We start from the raw sequence: 17,121 nt of genomic DNA on the forward strand, positions 1-17,121 counted from the left end.
AGTATGTATATGTAAATGTATGTCCACACAGTACTGATCTGACTAAAAGTATGTATATGTGAGTGTATGTCCACACAGTACTGATCTGACTAAAAGTATGTATATGTAAATGTATGTCCACACAGTACTGATCTGACTAAAAGTATGTATATGTGAATGTATGTCCACACAGTACTGATCTGACTAAAAGTATGTATATGTAAATGTATGTCCACACAGTACTGATCTGACTAAAAGTATGTATATGTAAATGTATGTCCACACAGTACTGATCTGACTAAAAGTATGTATATGTAAATGTATGACCACACCATACTGATCTCACTAAAAGTATGTATGTGTAAATGTATGACCACATCATACTGATCTGACTAAAAGTATGTATGTGTAAATGTATGTCCACACAGTACTGATCTGACTAAAAGTATGTATGTGTAAATGTATGACCACACCATACTGATCTGACTAAAAGTATGTATGTGTAAATGTATGACCACATCATACTGATCTGACTAAAAGTATGTATGTGTAAATGTATGACCACACCATACTGATCTAACTAAAAGTATGTATGTGTAAATGTATGTCCACACCATACTGATTTGACTAGGAATATGTAGATGTTAATATGTGTCCACACCGTACTGATCTGAGTAGGAGTATGTAGATGTTAATATATGTCCACACCGTACTGATCTGAGTAGTAGTACGTAGATGTTAATATATGTCCACACCGTACTGATCTGAGTAGGAGTATGTAGATGTTAATATATGTCCACACCGTACTGATCTGAGTAGGAGTATGTAGATGTTAATATATGTCCACACCGTACTGATCTGAGTAGGAGTATGTAGATGTTAATATATCTCCACACCGTACTGATTTGACTAGTAGTATGTAGATGTTAATATATGTCCACACCGTACTGATCTGAGTAGGAGTATATAGATGTTAATATATCTCCACACCGTACTGATTTGACTAGTAGTATGTAGATGTTAATATATGTCCACACCGTACTGATTTGACTAGTAGTATGTAGATGTTAATATATGTCCACACCATACTGATTTGACTAGTAGTATGTAGATGTTAATATATGTCCACACCGTACTGATCTGACTAGTAGTATGTAGATGTTAATATATGTCCACACCGTACTGATCTGACTAGTAGTATGTAGATGTTAATATATGTCCACACCGTACTGATCTGACTAGTAGTATGTAGATGTGAATATATGTCCACACCGTACTGATTTGACTAGGAGTATGTAGATGTTAATATATGTCCACACCGTACTGATCTGAGTAGGAGTATGTAGATGTTAATATATGTCCACACCGTACTGATTTGACTAGTAGTATGTAGATGTTAATATATGTCCACACCGTACTGATCTGAGGAGGAGTATGTAGATGTTAATATGTCCACACCGTACTGATCTGAGTAGGAGTATGTAGATGTTAATATGTCCACACCGTACTGATCTGAGTAGGAGTATGTAGATGTTAATATGTCCACAACGTACTGATCTGAGTAGGAGTATGTAGATGTTAATATGTCCACACCGTACTGATCTGAGTAGGAGTATGTAGATGTTAATATGTCCACACCGTACTGATCTGAGTAGGAGTATGTAGATGTTAATATGTCCACACCGTACTGATCTGAGTAGGAGTATGTAGATGTTAATATATGTCCACACCGTACTGATCTGAGTAGGGGTATGTAGATGTTAATATATGTCCACACCGTACTGATTTGACTAGTAGTATGTAGGTGTTAATATATGTCCACAACGTACTGATCTGAGTAGGAGTATGTAGATGTTAATATGTCCACACCGTACTGATCTGAGTAGGAGTATGTATGTAAAAACATGAGATAAAGACATATAGCCTAAAACTTTTAATATCTGATTTAGGATATCTTAGGAAAGAAGTACTTTTATTCCATTTTTACTCAGACTGGCTCAGTGAAGGTTTTTTTTAGTTCACAAACAAACCTTTTATTAAACATATTGTGTTTGAGATTATTTTTTATGTGTGTGTGTGTGGTATACAAGACATTTGTAACATTTACTAAAAACTGGTCAACTTTCATGTATATACATCTAGTGCATTCAGAATTGTAGTAGACATTGTTGTGGACATTTTCAATAGATACGAGGTTGGTCCAATTTCTTTACAGATAAATATTAATAGATTTTTTTGCATACCATACTTTGTAATATATACAATAAGCCATTCTATCACTGACATATATACAATAAGCCATTCTATCACTGACATGTATACAATAAGCCATTCTGTCAGTGACGTGTATACAATAAGCCATTCTATCACTGACATGTACACAATAAGCCATTCTATCACTGACATGTATACAATAAGCCATTCTGTCACTGACATTTATACAATAAGCCATTCTGTCACTGACATTTATACAATAAGCCATTCTGTCACTGACATGTATACAATAAGTCATTCTATCACTGACATGTTCACAATAAGCCATTCTATCACTGACATATATACAATAAGCCATTCTGTCACTGACATGTATACAATAAGTCATTCTATCACTGACATGTATACAATAAGTCATTCTATCACTGACATGTATACAATAAGCCATTCTATCACTGACATATATACAATAAGCCATTCTGTCACTGACATGTATACAATAAGTCATTCTATCACTGACATGTATACAATAAGTCATTCTATGACTGACATGTATACAATAAGCCATTCTGTCAGTGACATGTATACAATAAGTCATTCTATCACTGACATGTATACAATAAACCATTCTATGACTGACATGTATACAATAAGTCATTCTATCACTGACATGTACACAATAAGTCATTCTATCACTGACATGTATACAATAAGTCATTCTATCACTGACATGTACACAATAAGCCATTCTATCACTGACATTTATACAATAAGCCATTCTATCACTGACATGTATACAATAAGTCATTCTATCACTGACATATATACAATAAGCCATTCTGTCACTGACATATATACAATAAGCCATTCTGTCACTGACATGTATACAATAAGTCATTCTATCACTGACATGTATACAATAAGCCATTCTATCACTGACATGTATACAATAAGTCATTCTATCACTGACATGTATACAATAAGTCATTCTATCACTGACATGTACACAATAAGTCATTCTATCACTGGCATGTACACAATAAGTCATTCTATCACTGACATATATACAATAAGTCATTCTATCACTGACATGTACACAATAAGTCATTCTATCACTGACATGTACACATTAAGCTATTCTATCACTGACATGTATACAATAAACCATTCTATGACTGACATGTATACAATAAGTCATTCTATCACTGACATGTATACAATAAGTCATTCTATCACTGACATGTATACAATAAGTCATTCTATCACTGACATGTATACAATAAGTCATTCTATCACTGACATGTATACAATAAATCATTCTATCACTGACATGTACACAATAAGTCATTCTATCACTGACATGTATACAATAAGTCATTCTATCACTGACATGTATACAATAAGCCATTCTATCACTGACATGTATACAATAAGTCATTCTATCACTGTCATGTACACAATAAGTCATTCTATCACTGTCATGTACACAATAAGCCATTCTATCACTGACATGTACACATTAAGTCATTCTATCACTGACATGTACACATTAAGTCATTCTATCACTGACATGTACACAATAAGTCATTCTATCACTGACATGTATACAATAAGTCATTCTATCACTGACATGTACACAATAAGTCATTCTATCACTGACATGTACACAATAAGTCATTCTATCACTGACATGTATACAATAAGTCATTCTATCACTGACATGTATACAATAAGTCATTCTATCACTGACATGTACACAATAAGTCATTCTATCACTGACATGTACACAATAAGTCATTCTATCACTGACATGTATACAATAAGTCATTCTATCACTGACATGTATACAATAAGCCATTCTATCACTGACATGTATACAATAAGCCATTCTATCACTGACATGTATACAATAAGCCATTCTATCACTGACATGTATACAATAAGCCATTCTATCACTGACATGTATACAATAAGCCATTCTATCACTGACATGTACACAATAAGCCATTCTATCACTGTCATGTACACAATAAGCCATTCTATCACTGTCATGTACACAATAAGCCATTCTATCACTGACATGTATACAATAAGCCATTCTATCACTGACATTTATACAATAAGCCATTCTATCACTGACAATAGTGCAACATTTTTTTACACTTGTTCTGAGTTCTCAAACATAAAACAATAACTCAGATATTGAGTTTATATTTTGATGGTCAAACAGTAAGCTGTGGTGGATATGAAGTCTGCTAAGTTGGCTTAGAATGTCTTCAGTAAATAATGTATTTCTTCGTATACTTACTATAGTTAAATTGTACATTCATTTTCTTCAATCACACATATAATAGATTCATGTGAGGATAATCTGTGATATTAGCTGTGTAAGTATTGTTATTGGTTCAGTAAAATATCTATTTTTATTATTAACTGTAAAAACATCTTGAGTGGCTTAGGACTCAAACTGATGGGATACAATCTTTAAAAGCAGGTTTTGATACACTTGGTAGGCACAGCACAAATACCCCATTCTATAGCTTTGTGCTCTAACAAACAAAATTACCAAAAACAGAAGCTATGGCTATTTTTATAATTTCCTTTTTTACAGTGATAAGAGTTTTATTGGATCAACTTTTCCAGAAATTGACTACGTCTCTGTACTGCTCACGCAACTGACGTACGAAGGTCTGTTAGACGAAACCTTTGGTATTAAAAGTGGTGAGTGTCAGTAACTGTTTTTGAAACTTGAATGAATAAAAGTTGCATTTTATCAGTACGACTATTAACACAGTTTGGTTGACTTCATTGTTTCATATAGTTTTCTTAATTAATTGTAGACTGTTTAGGAACAACACAAAACTGAAAAAATATTTATTTTTGAGATAGATCTTGCTTACCTGAAAAATAAGGCTTTAAATATTATTTTGTTAACAACTTCAGTTGAAACTAAAAGTTTTAAGATTAATATTTCAGGTTTTTTACAGAATGAATTTTCTAGTTATCTCTAGTGTCACTTGTTATATAGAGTTGATGACTTATACTTAGATCACTTAGTAATGTCTAGCAGATTTGTGATTTACTAAACTGACTTACACCAGTAAATAACATCTAGTGGATTTATGATTGATTAAACTGATTTATGTCATAAGGTAACAGTTACAAGGTTTGTGATTTATTAAACTGACTTATGTCACTAAATAACACCTACCAGTTTTGTGATTTATTAAACTGACTTATGTCACTAGGTAACACCTACCAGGTTTGTGATTTATTAAACTGACTTATGTCACTAGGTAACACCTACCAGGTTTGTGATTTATTAAACTGACTTATGTCACTAGGGAACACCTACCAGGTTTGTGATTTATTAAACTGACTTATGCCATTAGGTAACATCTACCAGGTTTGTGATTTATTAAACTGACTTAGGTCACTAGGTAACACCTACCAGGTTTGTGATTTATTAAACTGACTTATGTCACTAGGTAACACCTACCAGGTTTGTGATTTATTAAACTGACTTATGTCACTAGGTAACACCTACCAGGTTCGTGATTTATTAAACTGACTTATGTCACTAGGGAACACCTACTAGGTTTGTGATTTATTAAACTGACTTATGTCACTAAGTAACACCTACCAGGTTTGTGATTTATTAAACTGACTTATGTCACTAGGTAACACCTACCAGGTTTGTGATTTATTAAACTGACTTATGTCACTAAGTAACACCTACCAGGTTTGTGATTTATTAAACTGACTTAGGTCACTAGGTAACACCTACCAGGTTTGTGATTTATTAAACTGACTTATGTCACTAGGTAACACCTACCAGGTTTGTGATTTATTAAACTGACTTATGTCACTAAGTAACACCTACCAGGTTTGTGATTTATTAAACTGACTTAGGTCACTAGGTAACACCTACCAGGTTTGTGATTTATTAAACTGACTTATGTCACTAGGTAACACCTACCAGGTTTGTGATTTATTAAACTGACTTATGTCACTAGGTAACACCTACCAGGTTTGTGATTTATTAAACTGACTTAATAAAACAACATTGAGAATGTAATCTTGTTATTTCTTTACTAATTTCCACCTGCAGAAACATAATGTGTTCTGTACTTTAGTTCAGACTGCTTCAGTAGTTTAATTATCTAGTCAATAACAGCAAGTGTATAACATGCAGTGATTGTAGGTAAAGTATCATAATAACAGCAGGTGTATAACGTGCAGTGATTGTAGGTAAAGTATCATAATAACAGCAGGTGTATAACGTGCAGTGATTGTAGGTAAAGTATCATAATAACAGCAGGTGTGTAACGTGCAGTGATTAAAAGAGGAATAATGTGTGGTGTGTTTTAGTTGTCAGGGTTAATAATGTGTGGTGTGTTTCAGTTGTCAGGGTTAATAATGTGTGGTGTGTTTCAGTTGTCAGGGTTAATAATGTGTGGTGTGTTTCAGTTGTCAGGGTTAATAATGTGTGGTGTGTTTCAGTTGTCAGGGTTAATAATGTGTGGTGTGTTTCAGTTGTCAGGGTTAATAATGCTGGTGTGTTTCAGTTGTCAGGGTTAATAATGTGCGGTGTGTTTCAGTTGTCAGGGTTAATAATGTGTGGTGTGTTTCAGTTGTCAGGGTTAATAATGTGTGGTGTGTTTCAGTTGTCAGGGTTAATAATGTGGTGTGTTTCAGTTGTCAGGGTTAATAATGTGTGGTGTGTTTCAGTTGTCAGGGTTAATAATGTGTGGTGTGTTTCAGTTGTCAGGGTTAATAATGTGTGGTGTGTTTCAGTTGTCAGGGTTAATAATGTGTGGTGTGTTTCAGTTCATTTAGCCATGAAGTTTTTTGTATGTCTGCAGGTCGTGTGACGTTTGGGAAGGAGGTTACAGGTAAAGATCAAACAGTTAAGTTAGCTCTCAACAACAATGATGAGGTGAGTGTAGATCGAAGGAAAGATATGATTCCTACTTTTTAGTGAGTGTAGACTAAAGGAAAGATATGATTGCTACTTTTTAGTTAAGTGTAGACTGAAGGAAAGATATGATTCCTAGTTTTTAGTTAAGTGTAAACTGAAGGAAAGATATGATTCCTAGTTTTTAGTTAAGTGTAGACTGAAGGAAAGATATGATTCCTAGTTTTTAGTTAAGTGTAGACTGAAGGAAAAATATGATTCCTAGTTTTTAGTTACGTGTAGACTAAAGGAAAGAAATGATTCCTAGTTTTTAGTTACGTGTAGACTAAAGGAAAGATATGATTCCTAGGTTTTAGTTAAGTGCAGATCAAAGGAAAGATATGATTCCTAGTTTTTAGTTATGTGTAGACTGAAGGAAAGATGATTCCTAGTTTTTAGTTAAGTTTAGACTGAAGAAAATATATGATTCCTAGTTTTTAGTTAAGTGTAGACTGAAGGAAAGATATGATTCCTAGATTTTAGTTAAGTGCTGATCAAAGGAAAGATATGATTCCTAGTTTTTAGTTACGTGTAGACTGAAGGAGAGATATGATTCCTAGTTTTTAGTTAAGTGTAGACTGAAGGAAAGATATGATTCCTAGTTTTTAGTTACGTGTAGACTGAAGGAGAGATATGATTCCTAGTTTTTAGTTAAGTGTAGACTGAAGGAAAGATATGATTCCTAGTTTTTAGTTAAGTGTAGACTGAAGGAAAGATATGATTCCTAGTTTTTAGTTAAGTGTAAACTGAAGGAAAGATATGATTCCTAGTTTTTAGTTAAGTGTAGACTGAAGGAAAGATATGATTCCTAGTTTTTAGTTAAGTGTAGACTGAAGGAAAGATATGATTCCTAGGTTTTAGTTAAGTGCTGATCAAAGGAAAGATATGATTCCTAGTTTTTAGTTATGTGTAGACTGAAGGAAATATATGATTCCTAGTTTTTAGTTAAGTGTAGACTGAAGGAAAGATATGATTCCTAGTTTTTAGTTATGTGTAGACTGAAGGAAAGATATGATTCCTAGTTTTTAGTTAAGTGTAAACTGAAGGAAAGATATGATTCATATTTTTAGTTAAGTGTAGACTGAAGGAAAGATATGATTCCTAGTTTTTAGTTAAGTGTAGACTGAAGGAAAGATATGATTCCTAGGTTTTAGTTAAGTGCAGATCAAAGGAAAGATATGATTCCTAGTTTTTAGTTACGTGTAGACTGAAGGAAAGATGATTCCTAGTTTTTAGTTAAGTTTAGACTGAAGGAAAGATATGATTCCTAGTTTTTAGTTAAGTGTAGACTGAAGGAAAGATATGATTCCTAGTTTTTAGTTAAGTGCAGATCAAAGGAAAGATATGATTCTTAGTTTTTAGTTACATGTAGACTAAAGGAAAGATATGATTCCTAGTTTTTAGTTAAGTGCAGATCGAAGGAAAGATATGATTCCTAGTTTTTAGTTACGTGTAGACTAAAGGAAAGATATGATTCCTAGTTTTTAGTTAAGTGCAGATCGAAGGAAAGATATGATTCCTAGTTTTTAGTTAAGTGCTGATCAAAGGAAAGATATGATTCCTAGTTTGTAGTTAAGTGTAGACTGAAGGAAAGATATGATTTCTAGTTTTTAGTTACATGTAGATCAAAGGAAAGATATGATTCCTAGTTTTTAGTTAAATGTAGACTGAAGAAAACATATAGATTCTGATTGTTAGTTAAGGATGTTATTAAATTATAAAGATTTTTATATATATATATAATTTGTTCATTGTTAAAGAGAGGTTGTTACAGTTGTCCATTAAGAGGAGTTTCGTTCATATTATCTCTGCATTTGACATTGAACTTTTTCTTTAAGACTTAATGAAGTTTCACAGTTCACAGCTAATATTTATATTTATGTAAAAAACAGTTCAGAAGTGTAACGACAAGTGTAGGGTTACGGGTACTGTGTGAAGATTAAGTTGTTTTGATTGGGTACTCTGGGTTTTACTATGAACCCCTTTTCAAGCTGTTCTCATTTCTAATGAACTAAATAACTAACCTATCTTACGTGTAAGAGTTAATCTGTCTTTTTCTCAGACAAGAAAGTCTGTCTGTAAGAAGTCTTACAGGAGAACATGAGTACATATTTAAATGTAATGTAAAAAACTATAAGTCGATAAAACATTTATATTAAAGATATACAGTGTTTTTTTCAGACAGGTGGTTCTCTTCAGGTAGAAATATTACGTTAAATGATTTTAATAAGATAAAACCTTGTGTATCATGCACCTTGTTTGAACATAGATAGAGATGGTTGTGAAACCTTGTCTATCATGCACCTTGTTTGAACATAGATAGAGATGGCTGTAAAACCTTGTGTATCATGCACCTTGTTTGAACATAGATAGAGATGGCTGTAAAACCTTGTGTATCATGCACCTTGTTTGAACATAGATAGAGATGGTTGTAAAACCTTGTGTATCATGCATCTTGTTTCAACATAGATAGAGATGGTTGTAAAACCTTGTGTATCATGCACCTCGTTTGAACATAGATAGAGATGGCTGTAAAACCTTGTCTATCATGCACTTTGTTTGAACATAGATAGAGATGGTTGTAAAACCTTGTGTATCATGCACCTTGTTTGAACATAGATAGAGATGGTTGTGAAACCTTGTGTATCATGCACCTTGTTTGAACATAGATAGAGATGGTTGTAAAACCTTGTGTATCATGCACCTTGTTTGAACATAGATAGAGATGGTTGTGAAACCTTGTGTATCATGCACCTTGTTTGAACATAGATAGAGATGGTTGTGAAACCTTGTGTATCATGCACCTTGTTTGAACATAGATAGAGATGGCTGTAAAACCTTGTGTATCATGCACCTCGTTTGAACATAGATAGAGATGGCTGTAAAACCTTGTGTATCATGCACCTCGTTTGAACATAGATAGAGAAGGCTGTAAAACCTTGTCTATCATGCACTTTGTTTGAACATAGATAGAGATGGTTGTAAAATCTTGTGTATCATGCACCTTGTTTGAACATAGATAGAGATGGCTGTAAAACCTTGTGTATCATGCACCTCGTTTGAACATAGATAGAGATGGCTGTAAAACCTTGTGTATCATGCACCTCGTTTGAACATAGATAGAGATGGCTGTAAAACCTTGTCTATCATGCACTTTGTTTGAACATAGATAGAGATGGCTGTAAAACCTTGTGTATCATGCACCTCGTTTGAACATAGATAGAGATGGCTGTAAAACCTTGTGTATCATGCACCTCGTTTGAACATAGATAGAGATGGCTGTAAAACCTTGTCTATCATGCACTTTGTTTGAACATAGATAGAGATGGTTGTAAAATCTTGTGTATCATGCACCTTGTTTGAACATAGATAGAGATGGTTGTAAAACCTTCTGTATCATGCACCTTGTTTGAACATAGATAGAGATGGCTGTAAAACCTTGTGTATCATGCACCTTGTTTGAACATAGATAGAGATGGCTGTAAAACCTTGTGTATCATGCACCTTGTTTGAACATAGATAGAAATGGCTGTAAAACCTTGTGTATCATGAACCTGGTTTGAACATAGATAGAGATGGCTGTAAAACCTTGTGTATCATGCACCTTGTTTCAACATAGATAGAGATGGCTGTAAAACCTTGTCTATCATGCACTTTGTTTGAACATAGATAGAGATGGTTGTAAAACCTTGTGTATCATGCACTTTGTTTCAACATAGAGATGGTTGTAAAACCTTGTGTATCATGCACCTGGTTTGAACATAGATAGAGATGGTTGTAAAACCTTGTGTATCATGCACCTTGTTTGAACATAGATAGAGATGGCTGTAAAACCTTGTGTATCATGCACCTTGTTTGAACATAGATAGAGATGGTTGTAAAACCTTGTGTATCATGCACCTTGTTTGAACATAGATAGAGATGGCTGTAAAACCTTGTGTATCATGCACCTTGTTTGAACATAGATAGAGATGGTTGTAAAACCTTGTATATCATGCATCTTGTTTCAACATAGATAGAGATGGTTGTAAAACCTTGTGTATCATGCACCTCGTTTGAACATAGATAGAGATGGCTGTAAAACCTTGTCTATCATGCACTTTGTTTGAACATAGATAGAGATGGTTGTAAAACCTTGTGTATCATGCACCTTGTTTAAACATAGATAGAGATGGTTGTGAAACCTTGTGTATCATGCACCTTGTTTGAACATAGATAGAGATGGCTGTAAAACCTTGTGTATCATGCACCTCGTTTGAACATAGATAGAGATGGCTGTAAAACCTTGTGTATCATGCACCTCGTTTGAACATAGATAGAGATGGCTGTAAAACCTTGTCTATCATGCACTTTGTTTGAACATAGATAGAGATGGCTGTAAAACCTTGTGTATCATGCACCTCGTTTGAACATAGATAGAGATGGCTGTAAAACCTTGTGTATCATGCACCTCGTTTGAACATAGAGATGGCTGTAAAACCTTGTCTATCATGCACTTTGTTTGAACATAGATAGAGATGGTTGTAAAACCTTGTGTATCATGCACCTTGTTTGAACATAGATAGAGATGGTTGTAAAACCTTGTGTATCATGCACCTTGTTTGAACATATATAGAGATGGCTGTAAAACCTTGTGTATCATGCACCTTGTTTGAACATATATAGAGATGGCTGTAAAACCTTGTGTATCATGCACCTTGTTTGAACATAGATAGAGATGGCTGTAAAACCTTGTGTATCATGCACCTTGTTTGAACATATATAGAGATGGCTGTAAAACCTTGTGTATCATGCACCTGGTTTGAACATAGATAGAGATGGTTGTAAAACCTTGTGTATCATGCACTTTGTTTGAACATAGATAGAGATGGTCGTAAAACCTTGTGTATCATGCATGTTGTTTGAACATAGATAGAGATGGTTGTGAAACCTTGTGTATCATGCACCTTGTTTGAACATAGATAGAGTTGGTTGTAAAACCTTGTGTATCATGCACCTGGTTTGAACATAGAGATGGTTGTAAAATCTTGTGTATCATGCACCTTGTTTGAACATATATATAGATGGTTGTCAATGCTGTGATTTAGTTTTAGGTTTACGTATTTTCTTGTGATAAGTTTCTGTTTATGAAGTTTGGTTACGTATAGTTCTGGAATTATTTCATTCAACTGATGTTTTCTTATGAGTAAAATACTCATAAATGCATGTGTGTGAGAGATGTGAGGTATGGTGTGTGTGTGTTCTTTAATTTACTGTTTCAACCTATGTTCCATTTCACCCAGTTAACATTATCACATTATTTTAGCTGTGTTTTGTTGTATATTCAGATTTTCAGTTGGTAAAATTCTTATTTAACTTAAATATTATGTTTTTGTGTTAGTGACATATTTGGATGTCTTTATATCTCTGAGTGAACTCAGATTTCAGGAAACTATTTTTCTATTAAGAATGACTGATGTACCAGAATTATTTACCAGGATGTTATTTAACTAGTTTTTAATAAATAGTATTTTATTTTACACCATGCTTCTCATGAAGTATGTAATAAATGGTTTTAATGTATTCTCATGTTCTAAGCAAGAATGTGATCAGTAATTTAATTGTATTCTCAGGCTCTAAGCAAGTATGTAATAAATATATTTATTGTATTCTCAGGTTTTAAGCAAGTATGTAATAAATATATTTAACGTATTCTCATGTTCTAAGCAAGTATGTAATAAATATATTTATTGTATTCTCAGGTTTTAAGCAAGTATGTAATAAATATATTTAACGTATTCTCATGTTCTAAGCAAGTATGTAATAAATGGTTTTAATGTATTCTCAGGTTTTAAGGAAGTATTTTATGTACAGTATTTACAGTTATTTTTTATCTATTCTTAGGTTCACAGGGAGATAAGAAACAGACACATGTCTCACGTATTTACACATTTGAAGGAAACGGCAAATGAAATTCAGGCACGATACAATGTAGGTACTTGTTAACTATTATCACACCAACTTCACACCTGATACCATGTAGGAACTTGTTAACTATTATCACACCAACTTCAGACACAATACAATGTAGGTACTTGTTAACTATTATCACACCGATTTCAGACACAATACAATGTTTGTACTTGTTAACTATTATCACACCAACTTCAGACATGATACAATGTAGGTACTTGTTAACTATTATCACACCAACTTCAGACATGATACAATGTTTGTACTTGTTAACTATTATCACACCAACTTCAGACACAATACAATGTTTGTACTTGTTAACTATTATCACACCAACTTCAGACACGATATAATGTAGGTATTTGTTAACTGTTGTCACACCAACTTCAGACACAATACAATGTAGGTACTTGTTAACTATTATCACACCAACTTCAGACATGATACAATGTAGGAACTTGTTAACTATTATCACACCGATTTCAGACACAATACAATGTTTGTACTTGTTAACTATTATCACACCAACTTCAGACACGATACAATGTAGGTATTTGTTAACTATTATCACACCGATTTCAGACACAATACAATGTTTGTACTTGTTAACTATTATCACACCAACTTCAGACACAATACAATGTAGGTACTTGTTAACTATTATCACACTGACTTCAGACACAATACAATGTTTGTACTTGTTAACTATTATCACACTGACTTCAGACACAATACAATGTTTGTACTTGTTAACTATTATCACACTGATTTCAGACACAATACACTGTAGCTGCTTGTTAACTATTATCACACCAACTTCAGACATGATACAATGTAGGTACTTGTTAACTATTATCACACTGACTTCAGACACAATACAATGTTTGTACTTGTTAACTATTATCACTGATTTCAGACACAATACACTGTAGCTGCTTGTTAACTATTATCACACCAACTTCAGACAAGATACAATGTAGGTACTTGTTAACTATTATCACACCAACTTCACACCTGATACAATGTAGGTACTTGTTAACTATTATCACACCAACTTCAGACATGATACAATGTAGGTACTTGTTAACTATTATCACACCAACTTCAGACACAATACAATGTAGGTACTTGTTAAATATTATCACACCAACTTCAGACAAGGTACAATGTAGGTACTTGTTAAATATTAACACACCAACTTCAGACATGATACAATGTTTGTACTTGTTAACTATTATCACACCAACTTCAGACACAATACAATGTTTGTACTTGTTAACTATTATCACACCAACTTCAGACACGATATAATGTAGGTATTTGTTAACTGTTGTCACACCAACTTCAGACACAATACAATGTAGGTACTTGTTAACTATTATCACACCAACTTCAGACATGATACAATGTAGGAACTTGTTAACTATTATCACACCGATTTCAGACACAATACAATGTTTGTACTTGTTAACTATTATCACACCAACTTCAGACACGATACAATGTAGGTATTTGTTAACTATTATCACACCGATTTCAGACACAATACAATGTTTGTACTTGTTAACTATTATCACACCAACTTCAGACACAATACAATGTAGGTACTTGTTAACTATTATCACACTGACTTCAGACACAATACAATGTTTGTACTTGTTAACTATTATCACACTGACTTCAGACACAATACAATGTTTGTACTTGTTAACTATTATCACACTGATTTCAGACACAATACACTGTAGCTGCTTGTTAACTATTATCACACCAACTTCAGACATGATACAATGTAGGTACTTGTTAACTATTATCACACTGACTTCAGACACAATACAATGTTTGTACTTGTTAACTATTATCACTGATTTCAGACACAATACACTGTAGCTGCTTGTTAACTATTATCACACCAACTTCAGACAAGATACAATGTAGGTACTTGTTAACTATTATCACACCAACTTCACACCTGATACAATGTAGGTACTTGTTAACTATTATCACACCAACTTCAGACATGATACAATGTAGGTACTTGTTAACTATTATCACACCAACTTCAGACACAATACAATGTAGGTACTTGTTAAATATTATCACACCAACTTCAGACAAGGTACAATGTAGGTACTTGTTAAATATTATCACACCAACTTCAGACAAGATACAATGTAGGTACTTGTTAACTATTATCACACCAACTTCAGACAAGATACAATGTAGGTACTTGTTAACTATTATCACACCAACTTCAGACAAGATACAATGAAGGTACTTGTTAACTATTATCACACCAACTTCAGACATGATACAATGTAGGTACTTGTTAACTATTATCACACCAACTTCAGACATGATACAATGTAGGTACTTGTTAACTATTATCACACCAACTTCAGACAAGATACAATGTAGGTACTTGTTAACTATTATCACACCAACTTCAGACAAGATACAATGTAGGTACTTGTTAACTATTATCACACCAACTTCACACCTGATACAATGTAGGAACTTGTTAACTATTATCACACCAACTTCAGACAAGATACAATGAAGGTACTTGTTAACTATTATCACACCAACTTCAGACATGGTACAATGTAGGTACTTGTTAACTATTATCACACCAACTTCAGACAAGATACAATGTAGGTACTTGTTAACTATTATCACACCAACTTCAGACACGATACAATGTAGGTACTTGTTAACTATTATCACACCAACTTCAGACAAGATACAATGTAGGTACTTGTTAACTATTATCACACCAACTTCAGACAAGATACAATGTAGGTACTTGTTAACTATTATCACACCAACTTCAGACAAGATACAATGTAGGTACTTGTTAACTATTATCACACCAACTTCAGACAAGATACAATGTAGGTACTTGTTAAATATTATCACACCAACTTCAGACAAGATACAATGTAGGTACTTGTTAACTATTAACACACCAACTTCAGACAAGATACAATGTAGGTACTTGTTAACTATTATCACACCAACTTCAGACAAGATACAATGTAGGTACTTGTTAACTATTATCACACCAACTTCAGACAAGGTACAATGTAGGTACTTGTTAACTATTATCACACCAACTTCAGACAAGGTACAATGTAGGTACTTGTTAACTATTATCACACCAACTTCAGACAAGATACAATGTAGGTACTTGTTAACTATTATCACACCAACTTCAGACAAGATACAATGTAGGTACTTGTTAAATATTATCACACCAACTTCAGACAAGATACAATGTAGGTACTTGTTAACTATTATCACACCAACTTCAGACAAGATACAATGTAGGTACTTGTTAACTATTATCACACCAACTTCAGACATGATACAATGTAGGTACTTGTTAACTATTATCACACCAACTTCAGACAATGTAGGTAGATACAACTTCAGACACAATACAATGTAGGTGCTTGTTAACTATTATCACACCAACTTCAGACAAGATACAATGTAGGTACTTGTTAACTATTATCACACCAACTTCAGACAAGATACAATGTAGGTACTTGTTAACTATTATCACACCAACTTCAGACAAGATACAATGTAGGTACTTGTTAACTATTATCACACCAACTTCAGACAAGATACAATGTAGGTACTTGTTAACTATTATCACACCAACTTCAGACAAGATACAATGTAGGTACTTGTTAACTATTATCACACCAACTTCAGACAAGATACAATGTAGGTACTTGTTAACTATTATCACACACAACTTCAGACAAGATACAATGTAGGTGCTTGTTAACTATTATCACACCAACTTCAGACAAGATACAATGTAGGTACTTGTTAACTATTATCACACCAACTTCAGACAAGATACAATGTAGGTACTTGTTAACTATTATCACACCAACTTCAGACAAGATACAATGTAGGTACTTGTTAACTATTATCACACCAACTTCAGACAAGATACAATGTAGGTACTTGTTAACTATTATCACACCAACTTCAGACAAGAT

General features: G+C 33.4%; 1 protein-coding gene across 1 annotated transcript in view; it reads left to right on the forward strand.

Annotated features, from left to right (window-relative positions):
* Positions 1-17,121, forward strand: part of LOC143242634 (vacuolar protein sorting-associated protein 33B-like) — a 58,578-nt gene that overhangs the window by 18,850 nt on the left and 22,607 nt on the right. The window contains exons 8-10 of the mRNA XM_076486111.1: positions 4,837-4,914; positions 7,059-7,132; positions 13,034-13,120. Of these exons, the coding sequence (XP_076342226.1) occupies positions 4,837-4,914; positions 7,059-7,132; positions 13,034-13,120 (239 nt within the window). The remainder of the gene's footprint in view (positions 1-4,836; positions 4,915-7,058; positions 7,133-13,033; positions 13,121-17,121) is intronic.

The sequence above is a fragment of the Tachypleus tridentatus genome, unplaced genomic scaffold, assembly GCF_004210375.1.
Source record: "Tachypleus tridentatus isolate NWPU-2018 unplaced genomic scaffold, ASM421037v1 Hic_cluster_2, whole genome shotgun sequence".
NCBI lineage: Eukaryota > Metazoa > Arthropoda > Merostomata > Xiphosura > Limulidae > Tachypleus > Tachypleus tridentatus.